At 35.6% G+C, this 25,458-nt stretch overlaps 1 protein-coding gene across 1 annotated transcript in view; it reads left to right on the top strand.

The window, feature by feature from the left end:
• Nucleotides 1–12,358, top strand: part of LOC122345718 (rab effector Noc2-like) — a 73,697-nt gene extending 61,339 nt beyond the window's left edge. Inside the window, exon 9 of the mRNA XM_043240133.1 lies at nucleotides 11,762–12,358. Within this exon, the coding sequence (XP_043096068.1) occupies nucleotides 11,762–11,790 (29 nt within the window). The 3' untranslated portion in view covers nucleotides 11,791–12,358. The remainder of the gene's footprint in view (nucleotides 1–11,761) is intronic.
• Nucleotides 12,359–25,458: the final 13,100 nt, after the last annotated feature.

Below are 25,458 nucleotides of genomic sequence, written 5' to 3'. Positions count from 1 at the left end.
CCTCTCCTCTGGAGGATTATTATAGTTTAAAATACTTGTTTTGTATCTGAGTACATTTTAAAATAAATAATGTAATTTCTTTCTGTAATGGTAAAGCAGCATGGTACTCGAGTCTTCAGTGACACAGTGAAACAGTCGTTCTAATATGCTGCTCTGCTGCTTAAAAAACATTATTTTTATCAATGTTAAGTAAGAGGGTGTAATATTTTATTTTCGTTAATTTATTTGTGATGATTATGATGATTTTTTTTTAATAAATAAAAAGTTATAAATAGCAGCATTTAGTTGAAATAGAAATCTTTTGCCGCATTGTAAATGCTTTTATTGTGAATTTAAATTTCTCTGCTGAATAACAGTATTCATTTCTTTCAGAAGGTTTAGATGTAGATAGAACTGACATGTCTACGTTGTTACTATCGGTCGTTCATGTCTGCCTAGTTCTTGTTTTTATAGCAGTGCCTGCGTAGATCCTCAGATCTTCCTCGGATGCCCATGTATGTTTGCCGTGTTCCCTGAGTGGGTGCGGTTTTAGTGTTCCTGCCTGAACCATTGAACCAAAGCATCAAACAACATCACACAGGCTCAGGTGGGGTGCTTCTAGAAGCCAATAAATCCTGCCTGAGACCTTGTTGCGGAGATTAAAGCTTTCCAAACTTCTTCTGAACTTCAATTTTCATTCAGTGGTGACTTTAAAGACACATTTAAGCTCACAAAGTTTCCACAATGCATGTTCCTGATTGTATTGTTAAATCCCCTCGCAGTCACCTTTTCATCCTGTAAACAACATCTTTGATAACCAAATGACATAATTAAATGCTTTGCCTTAAAATACCTTGAATATAACTCATACATGCTTACCTCATTTATTATACTAATATTCTAATATTTCTCTAGCAACCTAATGGGCTGTGGACAATGATGTCTTGCCTGAGGTAAATGAAATGTGTTTACAAATAGCTTTATTGGCATCTTTCTGTGGTTGAAATGCTAATTGAGCATTCATTTATGTTTAATTCCCATTAAAAGACTTGATTAATTAAATATTAATACTCTTAATATACGGTTTTATCATGATTAAAAGCCTTACTATAATACGACAACCACACACGCTTCCATGTGTTACACTTCTCAAAGCTATCTGAAAATAAGCATATGAATAGAAAAATTGGAGCTGAGCTGATCTGAATGAGAGAGAGAGAGATGCATAGCGGTGCTTCATAAAGGATAAACTGACTATTTACTAATGCTTTCCTAATGATTCATAGTGCGTTTATTATAAAGTGTTGCCGTAAATTCCTTACGAGTCATTTTTTTGTAGGAATTAAACTGCCAGAATTTTAAAAGACTATGTCTTCGTTTGCATCAAACTTTGCAGATACTTTTTATGCTCAAACAGCAACATTACATACTAACCAACATAAAAAAAAAAGTGAAAACCCAATCAACCACCCCTTTAAGGAGTAAAATATTCATCAGTGATGTTGACTCATCAGTTTGCACGGTTTGTCTCGAAGCATATTAAACACACCAGATAGACATGTAAACAATGTTAAAAACTTGATTTTCACCTCAGGGGTCATTAACTAGTCAATGCATATTATTGTAAACAAACGTTGACATTGATATTCTCTGTGTTACTACAGCGAGAGAAAGAAAAGTGGCTCGTATGTGAAAAAGTTATTTGTTTGTCTGAGTTCTGGATGTTGGTCTCCAGTATAAATGTATAGGAATCGGTCCGTGTCGAACGCTGCTCCTGCTGACTGTGCTGACCTTTAGTCGATAGCTGTTCTGTATTCCTCTCGCCTGTTCCTCAACTTTTGATAATGCTCCCCAGGAATTATTGACTTATAAGCTTCTATTCCACATATCTGGGGGAAAATGTAGCACCACCAGGATGGATCCTGATCTTCAAAAAAGCAACATTTCAAAAATAACCCATATATACACATGGTTTACTCTTTTATGTTTTCTTTTCTACGCATACTTGGAGATTTTTCATCCGTGTTACAGGAGAAATCAGTGAGGGGAAAAAAATTTATATAAGCAAGTAACGGTACATTCAGTGACAAATTACCAGTCAAAAATAATTGGCTGACCCAATTGTTAGAGTAATTAGGTCAAGTAATTATTTTCCTTCTTACAGGTAAAAGGAATCTGATTGTAGTGGATGGAGGGTCGCACAGATGGTCCTCAGAGCAGCCGCTGAACGCATGACTGACAAAAACTAGCTGATAAAGTAAATAACAGGAATATTTAATTTAATTAAAAGACAAGGGCTGTTCATAATCACCTCTCCACTCCCTCTCTCCCTCCTGTTTCTATACACTTGCTGCGATGTACCCAGTGGTACAATTCATATGAGAAAGTCACTCCAAATTGGTCCTATTGCTAAGGTAACCGGCCACTCCTGCTGTCCCCTCTCAGCTCTGCCAGCAGTCCTCCAATCAGAATCAGCCGAGGTGTTTAAGGCCATCAGGTTTTTGGGCCGAGCTCAGTCACGCTGATTTGCCTGTGATGGAGGGTTGTGAAACAGAGCACTCGGGCTAATCAGTTCACCCGATCTCTCTCATCAGGCCTCCCTACTTCAGTCTCGCCTCTCACTTTGACCCAAAATACGACTGAAATGAAAACATTGACTCGCTTTGATAAATTACAGAGCTACTGTGTTTACACGCTCCTTTGGCACATTCTTTTTTTGTCACAGTGGATATGAAGCATCTGTGTTTTTTGCGGTAATTACCATTTATAATATGCCACTGCCTCTTAATAGTTTCATAACTTGGGTAGTGTGCGGTCAGTGTTGGTTCTGGTATATCGATAGGGTTTCCAACTTCAGCACAGTGTTAGTATTTTTTATATACTGTTATATATATATATATATATATATATATATATATATATATATAGCACGTTAAGTATATTATAAATAGTGTTTATTATTTTATTTTCACTTTAACTTGTGTGTTATAACCTTTTTTTATTTAAATATATACAATATTTCTATTTAACACTGCTTCAGTAGAAGACATTAATAGACAAAATTAGTTATCTTTGTCATTTAATATTTAAGCAATTTGCTACAGGTTAACCACATTGTCCAAAAAAAGGAAAATATTTAGTCACAGTGTATGTGTTGCTGTGTGTACTTGCAGGTGTTTATAAAAATAATTTCTGAATTTTTTTTAAACAGTTTTTTGACGGCGCTGCAAAGCTTTTAAGTGTTGCAGTGCTTTGTGCTCGTGCTAATGACTCACACAGTTAACTGACATCTTTCTAATTGTATTCTTTTAAATGACACTTGAGTATGTTGCATTTATTCACATATAGTAAAAAGTGAATTGTTCTCAGCTGTTTGGATCTTTGAATGACTGGATCCCACTGTGACAGTGTTAAGCTGCATTCACTTTTGCTGAAGCAATGAGCGGGTGTTCAGTGACACAAAAGTGAAACTTCATGTAAATGACCGCTGACTGGAATTGGAGACTTTGTAGCACATGCAATTTTGACATTTAATGTAGCGCGGTGTAGAGTACTCAGAAATGATTGTGTTCTGAGTGAGTTTGATTAAAGCATTATAATATTTTATGTGTAACGCAGTCATGCATTTGTTCTACCATAGCAAAATAAATGGAAGACAACAAAAAAAATGGATATAATGAGCACCTGCCTTTTTGACATAGATGTGCTAAGACTTTCCTGTGGGAGCATGTAAGAATTCACATGTCCGTAATGCTTGCATGAATCATTGCTTTAAACGTTGTCTTTTCCCTTTATCGTATAGTGCCTGCAGATAAGAAAAAATACATTGTTTATAGTGTTGAAAAAAACTTAAGGGAGTGGGGAACAAACTTTGTGGACTTATTAAATTAGGCTTCAAGTGCAACTGAGTGTAACTTAATATCACGCAACTTTCTTTCTTTAAAGTCACATCCAGACTTTAGCAGACGTCTGTTGCTACAAAAGCTGTTTTTCGCTCAACATACAATTCCCAAGGTTGCCAGTGCGGCACTGAGAAATAATGAAGAGATGTTGTCCATTGTGGCAGGTGAATGGTTTTTCAATCAAGCGCAGAAAAACAGCCCCCACACAGAAAGCCAATCATGTAATGAATCTATGAAATCAGCATCTTTTGAAAAGAGACAGCTTTTTTTTTTTTTTTCAGCGCTCATTCAGTCTGAAGCGGAGATTGTTTAGAGACAGCATGGCTCTGCGTGGGTTGTCTGGCTTTATTTGTTCTTATGCGGTGAGAGGCTTCCAAAGACAAAGGTCTGTGACGGTTTCATTGCTCAGCCTTGTCCTTTGACTCCCAGATGCTGAGGTATGTGCTGTCTTGTTACTGTGCAGATATTCACCTCGGGCACTTTATACAAGTGACATTAGACTGTTCTCCTCATCTGCTTCGTCACTCCTTCAGACACGTCAAGGGCTCAAGGACTTCATGTGAAAATAAAGAGCAGTGGTTTCATCACATCAGGACCAATAAAACCTGAGATGCCGCCGTGAACTTTGCTCTTTGTAAGCCATACTTGCAACTTTGCTGTGAAAAGCAAAGGCTTTTTACATGCAGGAAGTAATGAACCCTAGTGGCCATGATAAGCTAGTTTTCTTCATGGATAAATCAATTCATTCTGAAGTTGGTTTTGTACAGTTCAAAAAAGCTACAATGCTGCTAATGTTATGATCATTTGAACCTGGCGTTGAAGTCATTCGTCTGTGCATTCATCCATTCATCCATCCATCCATCCATTCAATCAAATAAAGAAAGAAACTATATATTTACATCAAGATTGACAGAGTTACTCACTCCGACGGCCACCGGAGGGAAACCCTCTTCTGAGTGCTTACCGCCCCATACCTAGGACTGATTACCGGCCCTGGTGTTCCTCATTACACCTGCTATATAAACTGTGCTAAAATAAAAGTCTTATCTCTGCCCCGTCTGGTAATGTATCTTACTGTGGTTTTCCCGTGTTTACCTTGGTCTTTCTACCGATTCTCCTGGACTTCTTGACTCTGATACTCGCTGCCTGTCTCGACTTCTGCCTGGTGCTGTTTATGATTCTGGCTCTGTCTCCGATATCCCTGACACTGTTGTTGACTTTCTGCCTGTTAGACCACTCTCAATAAAGAGCTAGCTCATGGATCCGAACATCTCTGACTCTTCGTTACACTCACCTTCTTTTCCTCACCAGTTTGTCTCGTAATTTACATTATCCAGTGATTTACTTGGTTATTGATGCAGGAACACCAATACTTTAGTGCAGCTTTAAGAGACATGGATGTAAACCTTCAGAATTAAGATATTTTTCTTGTTTTCCCGGAAGACAAATTAAGTTCAATTTATTTTTAACTTATTTTGGATAGCAATGTTGTTACAGCAAGTGTTTTTTTTAATCTTACCTTTGCTTTTTCTTAAACTATCCGTTTTGTTTAATGAAACCGATTTTCTTATATAAAAGAAGAAAAAACATGTAGTGCCACTTTTTACCTTAAAATTTCCACAAAAGAAAGAAGAAAATATAACCTTTTTGGTTTTTTGGATGGGAATTTAGGAATGCTTCTGATATAAAAAACTTCAATTTAACTTAAGTGATTAAAAAAGTATGATATGAGCCCTTTAAAAAATAAATAAAAAAATTCAAGTAATGTGAAAATCCGCAGGCCCTCTGGGTCTTTTTTTTTATTTTGGGATTTTGTTAGCTAGGTCGCAATGCTGCTATAGCAGAGTAACTGGATTATGAACAGTATTCATTTCAAAAATGCCTTAGGCCTGTAGTGGTCGGTAAACTAAATGTGTGAGATCACTAAGCAACTGTCTTTTTTTTTTCGTGCGAGATGACACTTGGTTAACAGTGCAGCGAAGAGCCCATGTCGCACTCTATTTAGGAGAAGCATCAGACCCTGTGTTGTTTGAATGCATCTGTCAGTATCCTACAGCCAGGAACTGCATTCCTATGGATGACTCACACACTTAATCCAAAGTTTGACTTCCTCTCAGATGTTAAGATTTCGTAGCTACGCAGCGGAAGGTAGCAAGCAGAGAAAATGCATCCTAATGACAGGCACATTTAGCAGTAAAAGCAATGTACGTATGAGTCATCATCACGTAAAGCATAAGCGGGGCTAAAGATACTCTGCCAAATTTTGTTGAAAAGGAGGTGGTAACAGCTTTATATAACCTTAATGCTTTTGGTGAAATTAGCATGCTATTCATTTTTAAGGGCTGTTTGTTGTCATACATGATATTATTCATCATGAAAAGGTTTACTACACTAAAAATACATTTTATGGTTTTATTCTATCCTGTTCTGCATTGTCTTATTTCAGCAAAGCAAATGAGATTGTGTGGGATACGACAAACTGAAATTCCCTCGAACATCAAATGAGAAGTAAACTTAGACCGCATTAATATTTTCTATATATGTCTATATATCTCTAATATCTCTATTTTCTAATTCTACTATTATTATTTGTACTGTTTATTATATTCTGTGGAGATGTTTTTTTTTTTTTTTTAAGGACCTGTTTGCATCGTTGTGTTTAGTCCTACAGACCATACACAGTCCATTGATTGACTGTAAGGCCTGTTGAAACAGAAGTAGTGTGCATTTATGATTATTACCATCATCTGCAGACACTGCAAAAAGATGGCTTTGAGGAGTTTTATATTGAATCAGCAAAATCCACTGTTTCTTAAGAGGAAAAATGTGACCCGTGCTGGCAAAACGCTTCATAATGACTATATTTTCAAAATGAGATGCTATTTTCACATTCTCTATTATAAATACCTTCAAAATGATGTATGCTTTGCTGGAATCGGACTAAAAATGACTGAGCGAAACCTGTTAGAGACAACAAAGTCAGTTTTAAGAATAATCCAGTTAAAAGTTTTCTGAAGTTAAAGTTTTTCACACCCAGAGACATTCACAGTCCAGTAATTTCCAGGAGATGGTCTTCACTGTTGGCTGAAAGCTTAGAAAGCACTTTACTGTATTGTTCCTCTCAGTAACGCTATCTCCACACTCCAGTTCAGCTCTTCAAGAGGTCTATTTACAGGATAGCCAGCTTTTGCTTTAGTAGAGTAAGTAAAAAGGCCTTCATGCCTTTTCAAACGCTAAAAACGGCCTGCACAAATGTAACCTAATGCCCCAAAACAGGCTGTCTGCCAAGTCACTGAAGCCATGTTAGTCTGTTTGTAACATGCCCTTTGCACAGCTCATCAGTTTGTAATACAGACGTAAAGGCTACAGTGACTGTTTCTGGGAACATATTGCCCTTTCAGTCTGAAAGACTGTTTTAATCATAAAACCATTCAATTACAAAGGTAACTTCATTCTATTGAACGTAGTTCATTGCAGTGGCTGGACAGTTATGCTGGCAGCCATTTTGTGAGTTGGCTCTATTTGTTTGTGTTTGTCGCTTTGTTGTGCAGCAGTGCTGTCGAGAGATTAGATAAAGCACATTTTATGGATACTCTGATAAAAGTAATCCCTTCGATGGCTGCATATCTCTCCCTGAGAGAGGAGAATGATGCGCGCTGTCTGAGGGAACCGGCGTTTCGTGTGTCTCTATGGTAACAGCAGGATAGCCATGTGTGCCTCAGGAATCTGCTCTGGATGAAGCCACATTCACTCCTCACCTACAAAGTGGAAGAACGGTTCATTCGCCTCATCATGACGCACCCTGTCCATCTCTTTGTGACTTAACTGCAAAACATACAGATAGGTATACAGTATACACTAGTAATTACCGATCAGTGCTGGTCAATTTAGGAAGATATGCACTAGAAAACATCTAATTTTATCTTAAAAGAGTTAGCTGACATAAACATGAAATTCCAATGTTAAAATGTTGCTTGTTTTGATGTTTGAAAATCAAAGATATTCATTCAAATCAAATCTGCTCACTTTATAAAGTGATTGTAGCGCTTCGGTAGATTTGGATTAAACCCATCTAGTCATCTAGACTACTTTTATGATCTCATCATTAACTTTTTTTGTGATCAATATTTTATTAAACAACACAGAATTGTACAATTATATATTTATAATGCGTGTGTCTGTGTGTGTGCAAAAAAACAACATATTCAAAACTATATACAATTGCCAAATACTTAAAGCTAGAAAATAAAAATGATAAATATAATAAAAGAAATACAGTATAATTTATACCATTGTTAAGAAGCATTGTCATCATGTACAAATTCTAAGGTAAAATGAGTGGTTTCGAAAGTACAGCAATAATTTTATCCAAAACATCCAAAGTTGAATTTCATGCTTTATGGATGATAGCCAATGTTCTGTCCAACCCCAGAAAATATGTAAATACATGCCAACCGTATGCAAGTTACATTTTTTTACAGTTCAGGGTATCTGCAAGCTTCATTTTAAAATGTCTGTATTGGGAAAGATAAAACTGCTAGACAAACTTAAAATGAATAAGTTGGTGTGCAGGATTCTTTGATGAAGAGAACACATTGTCCCAAATCTTCTCCCAGTCCAGTTCCAAGTCCCTCTCCTTAAGGTCAGGATTCCATGAGCAAAAATAAAAAAATTTTTTAAAGAGTTTTAGTTTGTCGTAATTTGTATGTGATGATATATTATCAAAATTATTTGAGGTAAGGAAATATGTATATCAGTAAAATATACTAGTATGTTGTCTGCATAGAGAGAAATGCTGTGCTCCTTATAGTTATAGGTGATATAACGGCTAACGGTTCTATGGAAAAAAGTGGGCAGTGACAAGTACCACGATGCAGAGGATATTACCTGTTAATACATCTCCAAGAGGAAACACGTGCAGTGCTTTAACCGTAGATATGAAAGTTTTACCAAAGCCTAAATTCTCCAAAGATACTCCCAACTTACCCTATCAAAGGCCTTTTGCGTATCTAAAGTAAAGACAGCTGCAGGTAACACATCCCTTTCAGATGCATGAATAATGTGCAAAAGTGTTCTGACATTATCGGATGCAAGCTTGATCAAAATGAATTAATTTACTTACGGATAAGTCAAGCCTCTTTACTGAAAGCTTAGCAAAAAGCTTTAACTCTGATGAAATTAAAGATATTGGCCTGTTTCTACCACAATTCAAAGAAGACTTGCCTTTCTTTAGCAACACCAAAATAAAATAACTGATTTGATTATCATGAAATGAACCAATTCTAAGAGCATAACTGATAGAATCTAGGAGAAGTGGTCCAACACTGTCCCAAAGTTCCAGAAATAGCTTCAGAGGAAAACCATTCAATCCTGGAGATTCACCTATTCTCATTGAAGACAGTGCATCTTTTAATTCGGTGATATTGAGAGATGTATCAAGAAACTCTTAATTGGACAAGGAGGGTAAGTTAAGCTTTGAAAGGTATGATTTAAGAGCCGTCAGGTCAAAAAGTGATTCGGCTTCATAAAGATTGGAATAAAAAAAGTCTAAAAGTGTCATTAATTTGCTCTGCGTCATAGGTAACATGTCCTAATGGGGTTTCAATTGCATTAATAATAGAAAATGACTCATTTGGCTTTATTTTCGAAGCTAAAAGTCTACTGGAGCTTTCACTTTGACTGTAAGAAGTCAATCTTGTGCAATGGATTGAGAATTCTGCTTTAGATTTCAGTAAATTATTTAATTAATTATTTAAAAAGGATTTCTGTTTTTGCTCAGTTGTGAAAATCTCTAGTTTGAAGTCACCACCCACAACCGTCAAGTATTCTGGCATGTCTAAGAGAGTGACAGAGGTTACATTGAAAAAATGGGGATCAGGTATTTTTGGACGAATTTTTCAAAATTTGCAAAACAAATTTTCAAGTTATGAACTGTTACAGCCACATACCAAAAACATTCTTCACTATCTTTTCAACATTTATCAAAAGTTACACCTAATTTTCTATCAAACACAATAGCATCACTTTTAAATATTAAATTGATGCAGATGAAAGAACTACACATTTGTAACATCCACTCTGAAAACACACTATGAAAACACTTAAATGTGTTTCTTGGATCAGAGCGATCAAAGCACTGTGTTCGTTTAATTGGCAAGCTTAGGTCACAGACATTTCGCAACATTAAGTTGAGTTTTCTTAAAGATCTGACTTTTTAAGTATACATGGGCCTCTACAGAATTTATACATGAATACAAAAGCAATAAAATTATGTAATGTAAACATAACTTACAAAAATGCTGCAAGGCTTTGACAGTAGAGCACACAAAAGAAAATAAATAGATCATTACTATCCATCCACAAGAGACATGACTTAGAATACTCTTTGAATACTCTACTGTTTGGGTAGAAAAAAATTAAAATAAAACAGTCCAAATAGCTGTCCAAAACAACACACCTCAAGATCAAACGAACATCATAAATACCAGTATAACCCATCAGACCTATTTAAACAAATGCTGTTTTGCTTACTGAATTCAGTTGTATTGATTTTACAAAATTATGAAGTGACGTTGGAAGGGTCTTTTTTTTTATTTTTCATGAATCACTTTAAAAAGACATAGAGCACAGAAGTGGAGTGTAGAAGATTTGAATTTAGCTTTGCACAGACTGTGAAAGTGGAAGATTACATAAAGTTGAGGTTTGGCAGTTCTTTGATTTTGTTGAATTTTGTTCATTTTAATGAATCCTGAATTTCATTCAGCAAAAATGGCTCACTCAGTTTTGTTCACTTGGTAACTTTATTTTAGGATCTCTTAACTGCTTTGAGTTTTGCTACTTATTAGCATGTATATTACTAAAATATAAGCCATTTATTCATAGTAGTGAAGTATATATTGATGCCTTATTCTGCATTCCAAATCCAATTTCAAAAAACTTAGCAACTAACTATTAATAAAAAGTTAATTAGGAGGCAAAAGTTGTAGTTAATAGTGAATAAGTGCTCCCCATTCTAATGTGTTACCGTTCAATCATTTGATTAATGTCTCTTTTTGTAGGTTACATTTATTAGACCATGTGGTGGCCAAGTTTTTTTGTGTAAGTGAGGTATGAATCAATATGTTTAAAAGCACATTCACAACAGACCTTTATGAAGACAAAGAAAGACTCAAGAAAGTGTTTAAGCACTCTAACTTGTCTCCACAAATATTTTGTCTGCCTTTTTGCTCAAATCTGACTTTTAGCAGTTGATAGAACATGGCAACAATATATTTGAAAAAAAAATATTATGGGTTTGTATTCTCGTTAATTATTATTGACAGTAGAGACTTGACAGGCAGTTAAGGGAAAGCTTATCTGCATAATGTCAAAGTGCTCAATATGAAGGGCCAGCAAACGACTTCTGTTATACTGGTATGTGGTCATTAGTTATTTTTACATATTATATTATTTATTTTCTATTCTCTTCTTCTTGAAGTTGAGTTTGAGTTTGATTTGAATGCTGAACTGATGGAATAACATGCCCCCTTTAATTCAGGCGTGTTGATCCACGTTCACAAATAGTAGAATTTGTTCATGAATAACATGTGCTAGTTCATTTAGTTTATTTTTAAGACGAAGAAATTTGTCTCGATCTTCATTTAAAAGAATGATTTATAAAAACTGATTCATTCTTGACTGATTGCTCCAGACCCTGGTGTTTTCTGCAGTATAAGCTGTCTGACTTCTTTTCTCTAAACTGTGTGTCTGTGAACCCTGAGCTGCTGTGAGGAGAGCTGGAAATAAATGGTGAATTCATCACAGTGACACCACATGCCTAATTGCTTGTATTTTATGGAATTAAGCAAATTGGGTTTTTTGGCTTGTGATTAATCCTTCAGGACCTGGAGGAAGGGAGACACGCAGATAGAGACAGAGGAGGAGCAGGTGTGAGAGTAGCATCTGCATGTATTGATGGATCAAGCTGAGTCTACTGCTGCTTCTGCAGTCCTCGTCTAACCTCATCCTTCTGCTTAGCCCCGGCCTGGAATGAACAAATGTTTCCAGCATGCAAATCCAACTTCAAGCGTGTGACACGTTCCCAAGTCTTTGAAATCACATTTAGTGTTGTCATTGTCACATTTTACAGATTAGTTTTTAAAGGTGGCATTATCTAAAAGGGAGAAAAATCAGTGGTTTAGTCAAGAACCCATTTCAAACAAGAAAAAGCCTATGCACCTCTCCCCGTCACAATCTGATCATCTATTAAAACATTGCATGTTAATTTATACAAACAAAAACAAAAAAGGTTTCGACAGCATTTAAGAACTTTACGAATTCATAAAAATACAAAAAAAATATTTAGTCTTGTTTGAAAGGGGGAAAAAATACATTAAATGCATTTTGCTTAAAAGATAAGTCAATTATCTGCTAGTGAGGAAGTAAAATTTTCTTGCTTTAAGAACATTTTTGCTTACCCCACTGCCAGTTCATTTTATTTGTTTTAAGAAAAATGCGCTTAATTATTTTCCCCATTCAGATATTTAAATATCTTATGCCATTTTGCTTATATAGTAAATGCATCTTACTGGTGTAATTTTTAGATATTTTAACTTGAAACAAAAATACGAAGTTAAATAACTCGCACACTTTAAAAAGCTCTGGTTTAAGGCCACTCTGATCATTCCTTTTCTGTGATACTATGTTGGACATTTGACTGCTTTCACCAGACCCCTTCAGACTATACGTACATAAAGAGGATTATCTCACACTCACGCCCATGCTTTCCTCCAGGTCGATATGGAGACCTATTAAGTGAGTGGAGCATCTGCAAGCCTGTGATTAGGGGTCTCATAACGATCGCCGGGAAAGGAAGGGTTTTTGTATCCTTTGGCATGCAAATGAGCCGCAAAGCGAGAAATTGATAGAGAGCGAGAGATTGTGGAGGAATGAGAAGGGGGATCCGGACGATCAGCGTGACCTTTTCACAGCGCCACCACAATAATGGGCTGCACAGCCAGCAGCATGTGAGTGTTGATACTTTTCTGTCGCTTTCGCTTTCTCTCTACCTCGCCATCAGCTGACTGACCTCAGGCCTGTACAGACTGTAAATAACAGACTTGGACTGATTCCCTTTATTGGCACCGTGTTTGTCACTGTCGTACAGGAAGGATCTTCATCTCTGCAAATAAAAGCAACTTAGACTTGTTATTCATTATAGTTGGGCTCAAGTATATCTTACTGTGATCTATCGCAAATGATAGTAAAGCATTCGATATACAAGTATAGAATACTAACTTCAAGACTGATCTTAAACCAATATCTAAAATCTTTACAAAGTCTGGATCCAAACCAGGGTTTCCATAATAATTTAGAACTGTACCTCAAGGTGAAGATCCCATGGTAGAATTAGGAAAATAATAGGAGAAAAATTAACACAGCAGCTGTTCATAGCATTTTAATTTGTGAGACCTAGCTCCTTTAGCAGACTTTAATATCTTTTGTACTATCAAACGTTCAAAGTTTTTTGAGCCTTAAGGATTGTAGCATAACAAAAGGCTGATTAAACGCAAAGAAGAAGCTGGCGTCATTTTCACTTGCATTGGCAGCATTTTGTAATCAATACAGAACATCTGTAAACTAGTTTCATTTTAGATTAACTTTAGCTTGTTTATTGAGGATGCACCACATCCACCTAGTAGCACATTGTAATGTTCCAGTCTTGGGTCCATTAACTAGTTTGTCTTTATCTGAAATCGATAGCATGTTATGTTTTTGTTTTTAAGATGAGAAAAGACATGTTTTTGTAAAACAGGAAATATGGTTATTAATAGACAAGTTATTGTCTAATATAACACACATGTGTAGTGGATGAAATGATAGTACATTCGTCTATGTGTAGGTTATATTCCAAGTGTTTTTGTGTACAGGATCTTGGTCCAGTCTATAATGTTTCTGTTTTATCAAAACTTAATAGAAGGGCATTTATGGTCATCCAGTGTTTTATATCTTTAACATACTTGTTAAAAAATTACCTCTGGTCTGGAACATATATATTGCTAAGTATCATCCTCATAGCAGTGGAAAGTAACACAATGTTTCTAAGGGACAACATTTAAAATGAAAACAGCAGGCAGCCTAATACATATCCTTGAGGCACTCCATATTTGACATCTTCCTAATTTACACAGAAGAAATGGTAATGGTCAGAAAAGATGGATCTAGGAGAGTTGAGTGTTTGTTGTTTGTTTTATTTTTAATGAACAAAAATATTGTCTAAAAATAGGTCCTCTATCGCAAAAGATGTTTCTAATGTGTATCATTTGAGTATCTAGTTAAAGTCTGAAACTTAAATGCAACATACGTCACAGTATGAACATAATGAAAAATAATGGCTAGTGGTTCAGTGAGTGAGTCAGATATTAATTCAGTGGTGAGTGGGTCATTTTGAGCAAATCATTAAAATCTGGATCTTAAGAGTTTTAGTTTGAAAAGACAAAGGTGAATGTATGTTTATGGTTGCATGCAACTAACAGTGACAAAACATTTTTCATGAAAGACGCTGGGGTTGTCTATTACTTGCCAATGAAGAAGAATACTTATAAAAAGGATCTGATTTTTAATTTCCCAACAGATTGAATGTTTTGGTAACACTTTACAATGAGGTTCATTAGTTAACATGAACTAAGAATGAACAATACTTCTGCTGCATGTATTAATCTTAGTTAATGCAAATTTAAGCCTTTACTAATGTATTATTAAAATCATAAGTTGTTTTTGTGTTAACTTTAATTAATGCACTGTAATCTAACATGAACTAACAATGAATGGTTGTATTTTTATGAACTAACATTAACAAAGTTCAGTGAATACTGCAATAAATGTATTGTTCATAGTTTTTTCATGTTAGTTAATACATGAACTGACGTTAACAAATGACATCATAATGTATTGCCAGTGTTTTTATTTGATTGGCATTCGGTGAATATGTCAATAGCTTCGAAAGAGATGGTGAAATTAGGACTTAAATTGAGAAGTTTTCATGACACCATCAGCAGCAAACCAAACCGAACAGAACATAGCCTCGTTATGTGTCATTAGTCCCCTCAGTAGAAAATAATCCCAGCATCTCAAAAACTCTGCAGGAGTCCGTCTCATCCAGACTTAAGGTGACTATTCAGAGGCACTGGCCTGTCAGTGCACAACTTCCATTCCCGCTGCGTGAGGAGTCGCTATTCTGATCGGAGACAAGTATCCATGGTTCAGCACTTCCCTTAGCTCCCCTCTCTGTCAGTTCCACAGACAGGCTGTGTGCGAATGTCAGGATGTTGTCCTGCTGTTATGTCTAAGTCCTTACCCTGAGGTCTCCTAGGCTCATCCATCATTGAGAGAGACACTTCAGAGGTCTTGTTTGTGTGGTACGTCAGTCTTATAGAGTAGGAGGACACGGGGCTACATCACAGTAGATCCCACTGATCAACACTCGAGAAGTTCAGGAAAAGGTTATTGCTTTTAACAAAAACTATTATGAAGTAGAGCAAAGATTTCTTTTTTCAAAGATGTCCATTTCAAAGTTAAAAATGTAATGTAGTCATTTTTGTCATTTTTAAATATTATATAAATGTTTAAATACATTTATAAATATTCAATTGTATTATATTCTGCATTTGAAGAAGTTATTTTAGTATCTTTTAGAATCTATTTTAGTTTTTTAGGCATATTTTGAATTGGTGTCTAAGTATAGTAACATTAAATGTTAATTTACAAAGATTGAACCTAAATGTAAACTGTGAATAAATGTGTCCTTTCATGATGCAAAATTGCCTGGCTTCAGGTAGATTTTAGTGGAGCCCACTGAGTTCACGTACTGATTTAGTCATCTGCTTACACATTCATTGACTGCATGCTAACCATGTAAAACAGGATGGATGACTGTTGTACAGAATATAACTGTAAGTCCAGGCTATTTTACAGATGTCAGACCTTTTTATTTTAACATGGATAGCTATATATATATATATATATATATATATCTTGTACGTCTTTGCTTTGTATCGGCGCTACTGGAGGATCAGTGAGTCACTCTTTTTGAGAGTTCAGTGCCATCGATTGGGCTGCAGTATGAGCTCTCTTCTCCTCGCAGCATTCAATCGCTCTGCCTTTACACAAGATAGATACATACTCTCTTTCCTATGTGATCTGACAGCATGCGTTCAAGAATTTGGTGAATAAAAGGTCTTGAGAAGGGTGTATTGATTGTGTTTTGTGTAAAATGAGGAAAGAAGGATGTTAGTATTTCAAGCGGGATAGCGTTTGCCCGGTCTGCTGTATACGTTTCTTACGTCACAGCACGTTTTTGTTCAGATGCAACTGAAGTTTTAACAGCGCTGTATTTCGATCAATTTAAATCCGATGACAAGGAGATGCAGTTGATGGCTCAGAAGCTCTAGTTTTGTTTCCGTGGGATGAAGCAACAAAAACCATTTCCTGGAGCCATTTTCCATCTCCTGGAGCCATAATTCGTTTTTAGAAAATATGTAATTCTCAGAAAAGATCAACTATGGCAGAATACTGAATAGTGAGTTGAGTGCTCCTCTGCTTTTTTGTGCTTGGACGAACGAATACACATAAAATGATCTTATTCTGTCTTAGCTTGACTTGAGAAAGTAAACGTGTGTTTATCAGTATATTAGATCCGAGCATTACTTGTAAAGTGAATGCAAACTAATAGCCTAAAATCGTATTGTTCTTCACTGAATAACATTTGTCACTTTAATAATTCATCTATATTTAATTTAGACAGTGGAGACATACATTTGAAATTTTTTTAGACCTACCTGAAAAACCTGAAAAGCGCTGATCATTTAATTTGACCTTTGCATTTATTTTCTGCTATTGCTTGTAAGATTCTGAGCCCTGGATGTCTGCATGAGAACCAGGGCCCTATCATGCATTAATAAGTGTTTTTGCTAGTTTCTACACAGTACTCATTTTCTCATTCCGCGCTGCGTTGTTTAAATGGCAAATGCATTTGCGCCTGTCTGTGCGTCCATGGGCATGCTGGTCTAAAAAAAAGAGGTGTTCAGGCACATTGTTGGCACTTTGCTATTTTGAAGAACTGAAAATAGACTGCGCCATAGACCAACTCAAAACTAGTCTAAAGTCAATGGCGCAATATATTTTTTGTTATTTATAGAGCGCATTAGTAGAAAATGCACCTCTGGGTGGATCCACATGCTTTCTCTGATTAGTTTATTGCACGTTATGCCCAAAAATACACCCATTACTCATTATGAGTATAGGGACAACCAGATTAGACCATTAGACCAGTGTACCTGTGCCGTGCTCTTTCATGGTAAATATTTTCCCATGTAGATGAGTGAATTAAAGTGAATTAAATGGAATAAACAGTGGTAAATTATATATTTTTATTAAATTCTGTAAAGTGCAGCAAATTACATTCACACTTAAACAACAACAACAACAAAAAACACTCTTTACATTTTTACATCATTTAAAAAATGCCATTTTCTTCTACAGTCTTTGGTATTACAGTATTAGTATTAGTATTACCAGATCATTGTGTCTTCCTTCTCACACCGTTCTCTTATTACGTTTATTGAAAATTACACATAATGATGGCTATTCTGAAAGAGGAAAAATCTATTCATGTTTATAATTACCTTCTACTAAGCAGATGCTATAAAGTTTGGATACCGTTTACAAATCTGACTTCATCTTCCCAAGTTTGACATACACTTGAAAAAGCATGAATCATCATGTGCCATATGATGTAACAAAAATCATATACATATAAGAAAAGATATGAACAGTCAATAAATGAAGTCTTGTTAGCATCTTGAATATTCTATGCCTAAGAATAAGCCGTCTATTTTTTATTTTTTATACCTTATTGTTTACGACAGTTGTCCGTCTCAGAGAGATGGATGTCAGTGATTGAATGTTAAAAGTACTGGCAGAGGGGAAATGTGGACATGACCATGTGTAAGTCACAGCTGCACATTGATGCATATTAACATTGTCTTCAGTGACAGCTGACATCACATATTCCATGCAAATAAATATGCCACACAAAAATGATTCAGATGGTAAGGTTAATAGTTTTATGAATTTGTTGGTCCTAAGCATTTTACATTTATTTCAAAATAGTAACTTAAGGGTTAGTTCACCCAAAAATGAAATGAAAATTCTGTCATTAATTACTCACCGTCATGTCCTTCCAAACCTGTAAGAAATATACAAGTGAAAATATGAACACAAATGAAGATATTTTTGATGCGTTCCCAGAGCTCTCAGACCCTCCATAGACAGCAAGGGTCCTAACATGATCATCAGTGGTTCAACCCTAATTTATCAAAGATATCTTAACTTGTGTTACGAAGATGATCAAAGGTCTTGGAATGACATGAGGGGGAGTAATTCTTTTTAACATAAGTTTCAATTTGGGTGAACTATCCCTTTAGGGCAGTAACAATTTAAATAATGTGTTTTATTTGTGTACTTATGTTCAGCTATTCTTTTTAATTGTTAATTTTCAACTTTTTTTGGTTTATCAAAATGCATAAAGTCAAGTAGCAGGATTTTTCACATTAAGCAATCCTGCCAATCATAACAGTCATATCCAATCATATCACAATGGATGTATTGTCTCCTCTCATGTCTGTTACAACTCAGAGAGCCCACCGTAACTTTACCTGCCGGTGTCATTGTTGGTCAATGTTTCTTTAGAAAACAAGTGATTTAATACTCTTTTTAAAGCCATATTTGGCTATTTGTTCTACAAAATTGCCTCATCAGAGTCAACACCCTTGAGAAAAAACACACACACACAACCATTATGCATAAATATTCCTCCAATTTAGTGATTTTTTCGTATTTTGTTTCTTTTCATTACATTCATACGACCCCTAATTGCTTTGCAGATGTTAAAGGTGAGATCAATCTTTGGATTGCTATATATTCACAACCCCTCAATAACCCTTGGTGCCCTCACCCTGTCTCATTAGAAATGCAGAGAAAAAAGACTTGAGTCAATAGAGGCTCCTGACATAAACACCTTACATCTTGCATCAGAGACTTCACTTGCTTAGTGAAGCATCAGTTTTACAATTGCTCTGTTGTGCTTTTACTTTTAAACCTGAATTACATTGCAGAAGGGATCCAAGCTATACACAGGGAGCAGAATATCCACACACACACACACACACATATATATATGAGCTACCTTTTTAATTTTTTGACATGATTTTATAATATGCAATAAAACGTTCAAACCCCTGTTGTTTTATCCACTGTGTATCCACAGAGAGAACCAAAAATAATGTGGAGTGTGTAACGAATTGAACAGACACAGAATGACGCTTTACTGTCAGGCTGTTGTGGATAAACATTCATCACGTCGATCAGGCCCGTGAACAAAATGAATAATTCAGTTCTGCACTTATTCCCATTTTAAAATGCTCAGTATACTTTGCTGCATCTACAGACCTCTCTCCAACTTTCTGTTGTTATCTGAAAAAGCGCTGTTCTGCATGAGGGGCGTTTCTCGTACACAAACGTTTTGATTCCTCGTTTCTTTTGATAGTCTTCCACGCTCTGCATTAACATTTGCATATACCGTCGCAGTTGATGAGACAATCCTGAACCTGCGAGGGTTATCATCTTCTGAATCGCTGACATCACACAATCCTTGACTCGATTTCGTCTGATTCCACCCCATGACCGCTCCCTGTGAAATTACATTGACTTTGTAATCCCTCTCCGGTGTGACATCCGTGGGCTGCCCGTGATCCAACTGCGTTTCCCAGGCTGCACTGCTGGTAATCTCAATAATCAATCAAACCTCACTTCATTCTCACAAAAAAAATTCATACCACAAAAAAAAAAAAAAAAAACCTACTCTAATTCATCAGCAGGGGGGCAAAAAGCTTTTTCTCAGCTCATAAAAATTGTATCATCCTCATTGATGCCTGTCAGATATTCAGCTCTTTCCGAAGTCATTATTGGCTTTTTGGACCCACATCTTGTTGGCTCCAGAAATATCCCACCAAAGAAATTCTGTCTTGACACAAACTCCATTTGCGGAATGAAAGTTTTCAGTCATGCATATCAACCCCAAATCTGAAACCTTGATCAATATAATTAATCTTTCAGCTGGATTCTGCAAAATCTGTCATCGTGTAGTTCTTTTTCTTTTTATATTGTAGCTCTAAAGCATGGTTCAAAGTGAACTGCGCCATCTCTCTCGCTCTCCCAAAAAAGGAGATATATTGGGCTTCAGAGAACAACTGATGAAAATGAATGATTTTGCTGAATGGGTTTTTGAACTCGTCTATGAGGTGTTGGTTATGATAAGGCCGACTTGCTGAGCATCACTGAGTTGCGCGGTGATTCATGAGCGTTTGTAACTGCAGACTCAGCATCACAGAGGTATGGAGTCTGTACCCAATCTGCAGGCTCTGGCGGAAAACTAAGCCCAAAATGAAGCAGAAATATTTCTCTGCATAATGTACCAACTCAAGGATGATTAACATTTCAAATCCTTTAGCACTTCCTTGCCGATTGCAACTTCTGATTTGAGTAGAAAGAAAAGTCTTCATTTGTGTGACTTGAGAGGATGAGTGAGAAATCAACATGTAATACGTGACTGTCTTGAAATGTTTTGATGGATATACAGTAATGCATATTAAAGTTGTGTTTATAAGCACAGCTGATTTGTTTAGCTAGATCACCTCTGTTCCATAAGCGCCATTTGCTGTCAAAGAATTGCATTTTTATTCAATCCGTCTGCTGTTTTTGTTTTGTGCGGGTGTCTTATGAATAGCATACATTTGCAAATTTAAAGCCAGACAATCTTGTTGTCAAAGGCTAAAAACAACCGATCCTGCTGTATGTTTGTAGCATTATTGTCTGTGTAAAGCAAATGAAACAAAATACATCCTTCCACCTGTCCCTTAGACAAGAAATCATTAAAAAAGGTTTCGGGTCGTAAAGGGTTCTAATAGTTTTGGAGAAGTCAGGCCTGCACTCAAGAAATGTACAATGTATAATGCACAATGGGATGGAATATTTGTAAACATTTTGAATGCAAAATAAATGAAAGAGTGGCCAGCTCTTCAACACAGGGTCACTTCAAAATATAGGACTTTTAAGAAGTGCAGCATTGTTTCAGTGTGTTTTAGGGCAGTATATGGTGTTTCCAGAGGAAAGCTTTGACGTATATCAAAATGATTGTGTCAGAATTATGTGATTGTATTTTAGATACGTGAAGTGCAATTTTTCATTTTCTGACATTTATAATAACAAAGACTGATAAGTCATAGAACAAACACCTTAAAAATTCAAAAGAAAACGGTATCTGTTTTACAAGCTTTGGGATTTTTATGGAATAATATAAATCATTGCCATTTTTCACATCTTTGCCTTTAGAAAACTCAGGAAAAGTGCTTTTTATGTCATTTTAAAGGAATGCTTTAAAAACTTTAATCTAAAACTATTTCATTTCACTTCAAAAAAAACATCCATAGAAAAAAAAATATGCAATGTATGATGAAATATGGAATATGTGTATAAATGTAACTGTAAAAGGTGGACTTTGGAGTTTGTTATACAGGTGCTGGTCATACAATTAGATTATCATCAAAAAGTTGATTTATTTCAGTTATTCCATTCAAAAGTGAAACCTGTATAGTATATTCATTCATTACACACAGACTGATATATTTCAAATGTTTATTTCTTTTAATTTTGATGATTATAACCGACAACTAATGAAAATCCCAAATTCAGTATCTCAGAAAATTAGAATATTACTTAGACCAATACAAAGAAAGGATTTTTAGAAATCTTGGCCAACTGACAAGTATGAGCATGTACAGCACTCAATACTTAGTTGGGGCTCCTTTTGCCTGAATTTCTGCACCAATGCAGCGTTGATCGGTCTGATAGGTCTTTTCAGTCTTTGTCAATTATAATCATCAAAATGAAAAGAAATGAACATCTGAAATATATCAGTCTCTGTGTAATGAATAAATATAATATACAAGTTTACATTTTTGAATGGAATTAGTGGAATAAATCAACTTTTTGATGATATTCTAATTATATGACCAGCACCTGTACATTTCTTCATGTACAATGTTTGTTTCTCCTACAGCAGTTTAGGCATCAGAGAAAGCAAGTCAGTCTTAGAAAATGTTAAAATATGATGTTTTGGTGATCATCTCCACACATTTGCTTAGACTCTTTTCTTTTTTTTTTGGCAAAAAAGAAAACAAAGAGAAAATTTATTTCATAGTGTTTTAAGAGTAGTTGAAGGCATTGGCTATTGAAAAACCATTATGATTCTGATGACTGCGTTAAAAAGAGAGATCGTAATGTCATGAAGCACAGTAACATTGACGGTTGAATTTGAATAGCAATGTATAGTATGCCTATTACTGCCGTCCTCCTCTGGCAGTCTTATATTCACAAACTTTGTATATAAGTTCATTGTGTTGAAAACGAGCAGTTCAGACATTCTACCAAAATCCTCTCTCTCCAATAACCACAAATTTGCTAAAATGAAGCATTATCATCCAGCAAACAATCCCCTCAGAAGACTATTCTTATCTGAGACACTGTGCTGGCTAATGTTTTTGCCTGCATCCATATAAACAAACTCAATAAGGGCAAATTGGGATTTCATTTGCATTTCATCCATGTGGTATTCAGCATTTATATTTTTAAAGCATTCATAAGCCGAATAATGTAAATATTTATGAGTGTAGAGCTTGCTGATGAGCTGTAGTTGGAGGTGTTTTGGATGCTGCTGTGCCTCCATTGAAATCGGTTCTTTGAAGATTTTTCTTTTAGCTTCAAGAGCGAATTTTGAGCGTGGCAGTTATTTAATTAGTGGTGCTTGGGTTACTATTGCTATTGTTAGGTTGTCAACTTGTTGTAAAGATATGTGTTACTACGGATTTAAGATTTCCAAATAAAAGCTTGGAGTGGACAGTTTGACTTCAACCAGTAAGCAAACATCTATTTATTTTTCTTTTTTGTTGTTGTACTGGAGACATCTCCATGCTCTTTTAATAGATGACAGTTGACTCCGCAGGGCCACGGGTGTAATTGACTTGATCACCTACACATTTACAAGCTCTTTGTAGAAAAACTGGAAATTCCCACATAATGAACAGAGTACAGTAGGCTGCTTTTTTTAATACTACATATCTTTAACATAATTACACTGTTCTTTAACCTTTTTTCCAGTTAATTCCACCTAATGTAAATAATCGTTCTCTTGAATGCATGACATTTAAAATAACTGAGATTCATTTATTTTATGCAAGATTTTCAATGTTCATTCAAAAAGCATCTCATGGAATGACATGGCAAGAATAAACCAAAGAAATAAGCAGTACATTTTTATATCATCAGTAATAATATCATTTTGTATGAAGCAGTATGTAAAAGTGGTCTTATGGGGATTGGGATTGTAGAATTGATTGCTCATATAAATGCAACCCAGGGGTCTGCAGCTTAGGTGGATTTCACAAGTGGCCTTTTCACATCAGGTCAATGGAGTATTGGTCAGTTTCTTAAATCAAATCCCTTTATTAAAATTTTTGTGCAGATCCCTGATCAAAACATGAAAAATTGCAAGATTTCTAATGAAGCTATTTTTTCATATTATCCAGCAGTGTCTTATTTCTTTCCGATCTATGTATGTAACTCACACAGTTTGAAGAACCAAACGGATTAATTAGCTCGAAGATAGTTTAGGCAAAAAATATATATAATATACAGTGTGTGCGTGTGTGTGTGTGTGTGTGTGTGTGTGTGTATATACACACACAAAAGCACATACTCTATTTCTAAATGTGCGTTAATTTCTATTTATTTAATGGCCTATCCTCAGTTATTCTTTATTTACTGAAAAAAAAGCTCTTTAATGGCTGTTACATTTTGTAAATATTAAATGGTCAAGAGAAATATCTAATCAGTTAAGAAAAAAGATTCTGACAAGTTTCACTGAATTTTCATTTAGTAAATTCTACATCCTGTGACATAATAAAGAAATAATACATTTTGTAGGGAAAGAAATACTATGGAAGACAATGAGGACCATCAACATTCTGAAGAGAAAGAAAATGTCATTTTTGGGTGAACTGTCCCTTTAAATCCTGAGCCCAACCCTGCCTGTGGAGCTGCTGTGTTGTTAATGTTCTGGGCTTGGTCTTAATGCAAAACCTCTTAGTGAGGTCGGCCACTTCCTCCCTGTGTGCCGTTTCATCACTGCTTATCAACCCAATTACTGTGCTTCTATCAGTCAATTTGATATGTGTTGCTGTACAGTTTAGGTTAAGTAACTACGGCCTAAAGCATAAGACCTCAAGAGCGCCAGTGTTAATAGTCCACTTAGAGCAGGTTGTATTACCCATTTGGATCACTTGTCACGTAACTGTTAGGAATTCAAAGAACCGATTGCAGGCAGTGCCCATTAGGGGGAACAATTTATTTGGAAATGCAGCCCTCATCAGTAAAGTCAGTGTGTGAGCATCCTAAATAAACAGTCATCACTACTTACGCACCTGTTTATACAGTGTGTGGTTACTGGACTGTGTCTGGGGAGATAACCTGGCTAATTTGAGTTTTTCTGAGCACTTTTTAACCACAGTAGAGATTTTAATGCGAGTATCTCTTATCCTGTGTTATACTGCGTCTTGTTTAGGATCATTGCTTGTCTCATAGGATCTGCATTCATCTATCAAGCTTCATTTGACATCTGTTCTCCTCCATGCTTCAGGCTATTATAGTGTAAAACCCTAATGTGCCACATGCTGCAGTCATAAATATCTATTCACAGATATGAAGCCTGTTGCATTCTCATGTGCACAGAAAAGAGTTGTTTGCCACTGACACTTGCAGGATGTGGAGGATCATGGCTAATGGTTCATAATATAGGTGGATTGTTTTGCATATCTTATTCTCATTCCAACCGTGAACTACTGTGTGGCTGAGTTCTTAATGTTGTGACATTAAAATTTAATAAACAGTTTATCCAAAAATGAAAATTTACCCTCTGGCCATCCAAGATGTGGATGACTTTGTGTTTTCATCAGAGCAGATTTAGAGAAAATTTTGCATTGCATCTCTTGCTCGGTAATGGATCCTCTGCAGTGAATGGGTGCCATGAAAACGATAGTTCATACAGCTGATAAAAGCTTTTCAATAAAAGTCCAGACTATCAGTTTTTGTATCTTGTGAAGCAAGAAGCTGCATGTTCATGTGATCTCGATAACTTTTATTAATTTTACACAGTAATACTGACGTATTTTCAGCATCTAAACGTACAAAACTGATGTAATGACTAAACCTAAAAATCGATCCTTATGAATATTGAAATTGCGTGCTTAATTTTGTTTTTGTTGTTTTTAGTTGTCATATCAATTACCTTGTTTGTAGTTGCAACATTAAACTGTTTACTTAATATTTAATGATAGCATTTCAATTCATTTCTGTTCTGTGTGATTTATGTTGTCAGCTCGTTTCCAAAAACAGGGCTTTATAATGTTAAAGACTTCACTTTAAACCT

The sequence above is a fragment of the Puntigrus tetrazona genome, chromosome 5 (assembly GCF_018831695.1).
Source record: "Puntigrus tetrazona isolate hp1 chromosome 5, ASM1883169v1, whole genome shotgun sequence".
In the NCBI taxonomy this organism is placed as follows: Eukaryota; Metazoa; Chordata; class Actinopteri; order Cypriniformes; family Cyprinidae; genus Puntigrus; species Puntigrus tetrazona.
The sequence above is the reverse complement of the archived record's forward strand: the minus strand, read 5'-3'. Positions and strand labels throughout refer to the sequence as shown.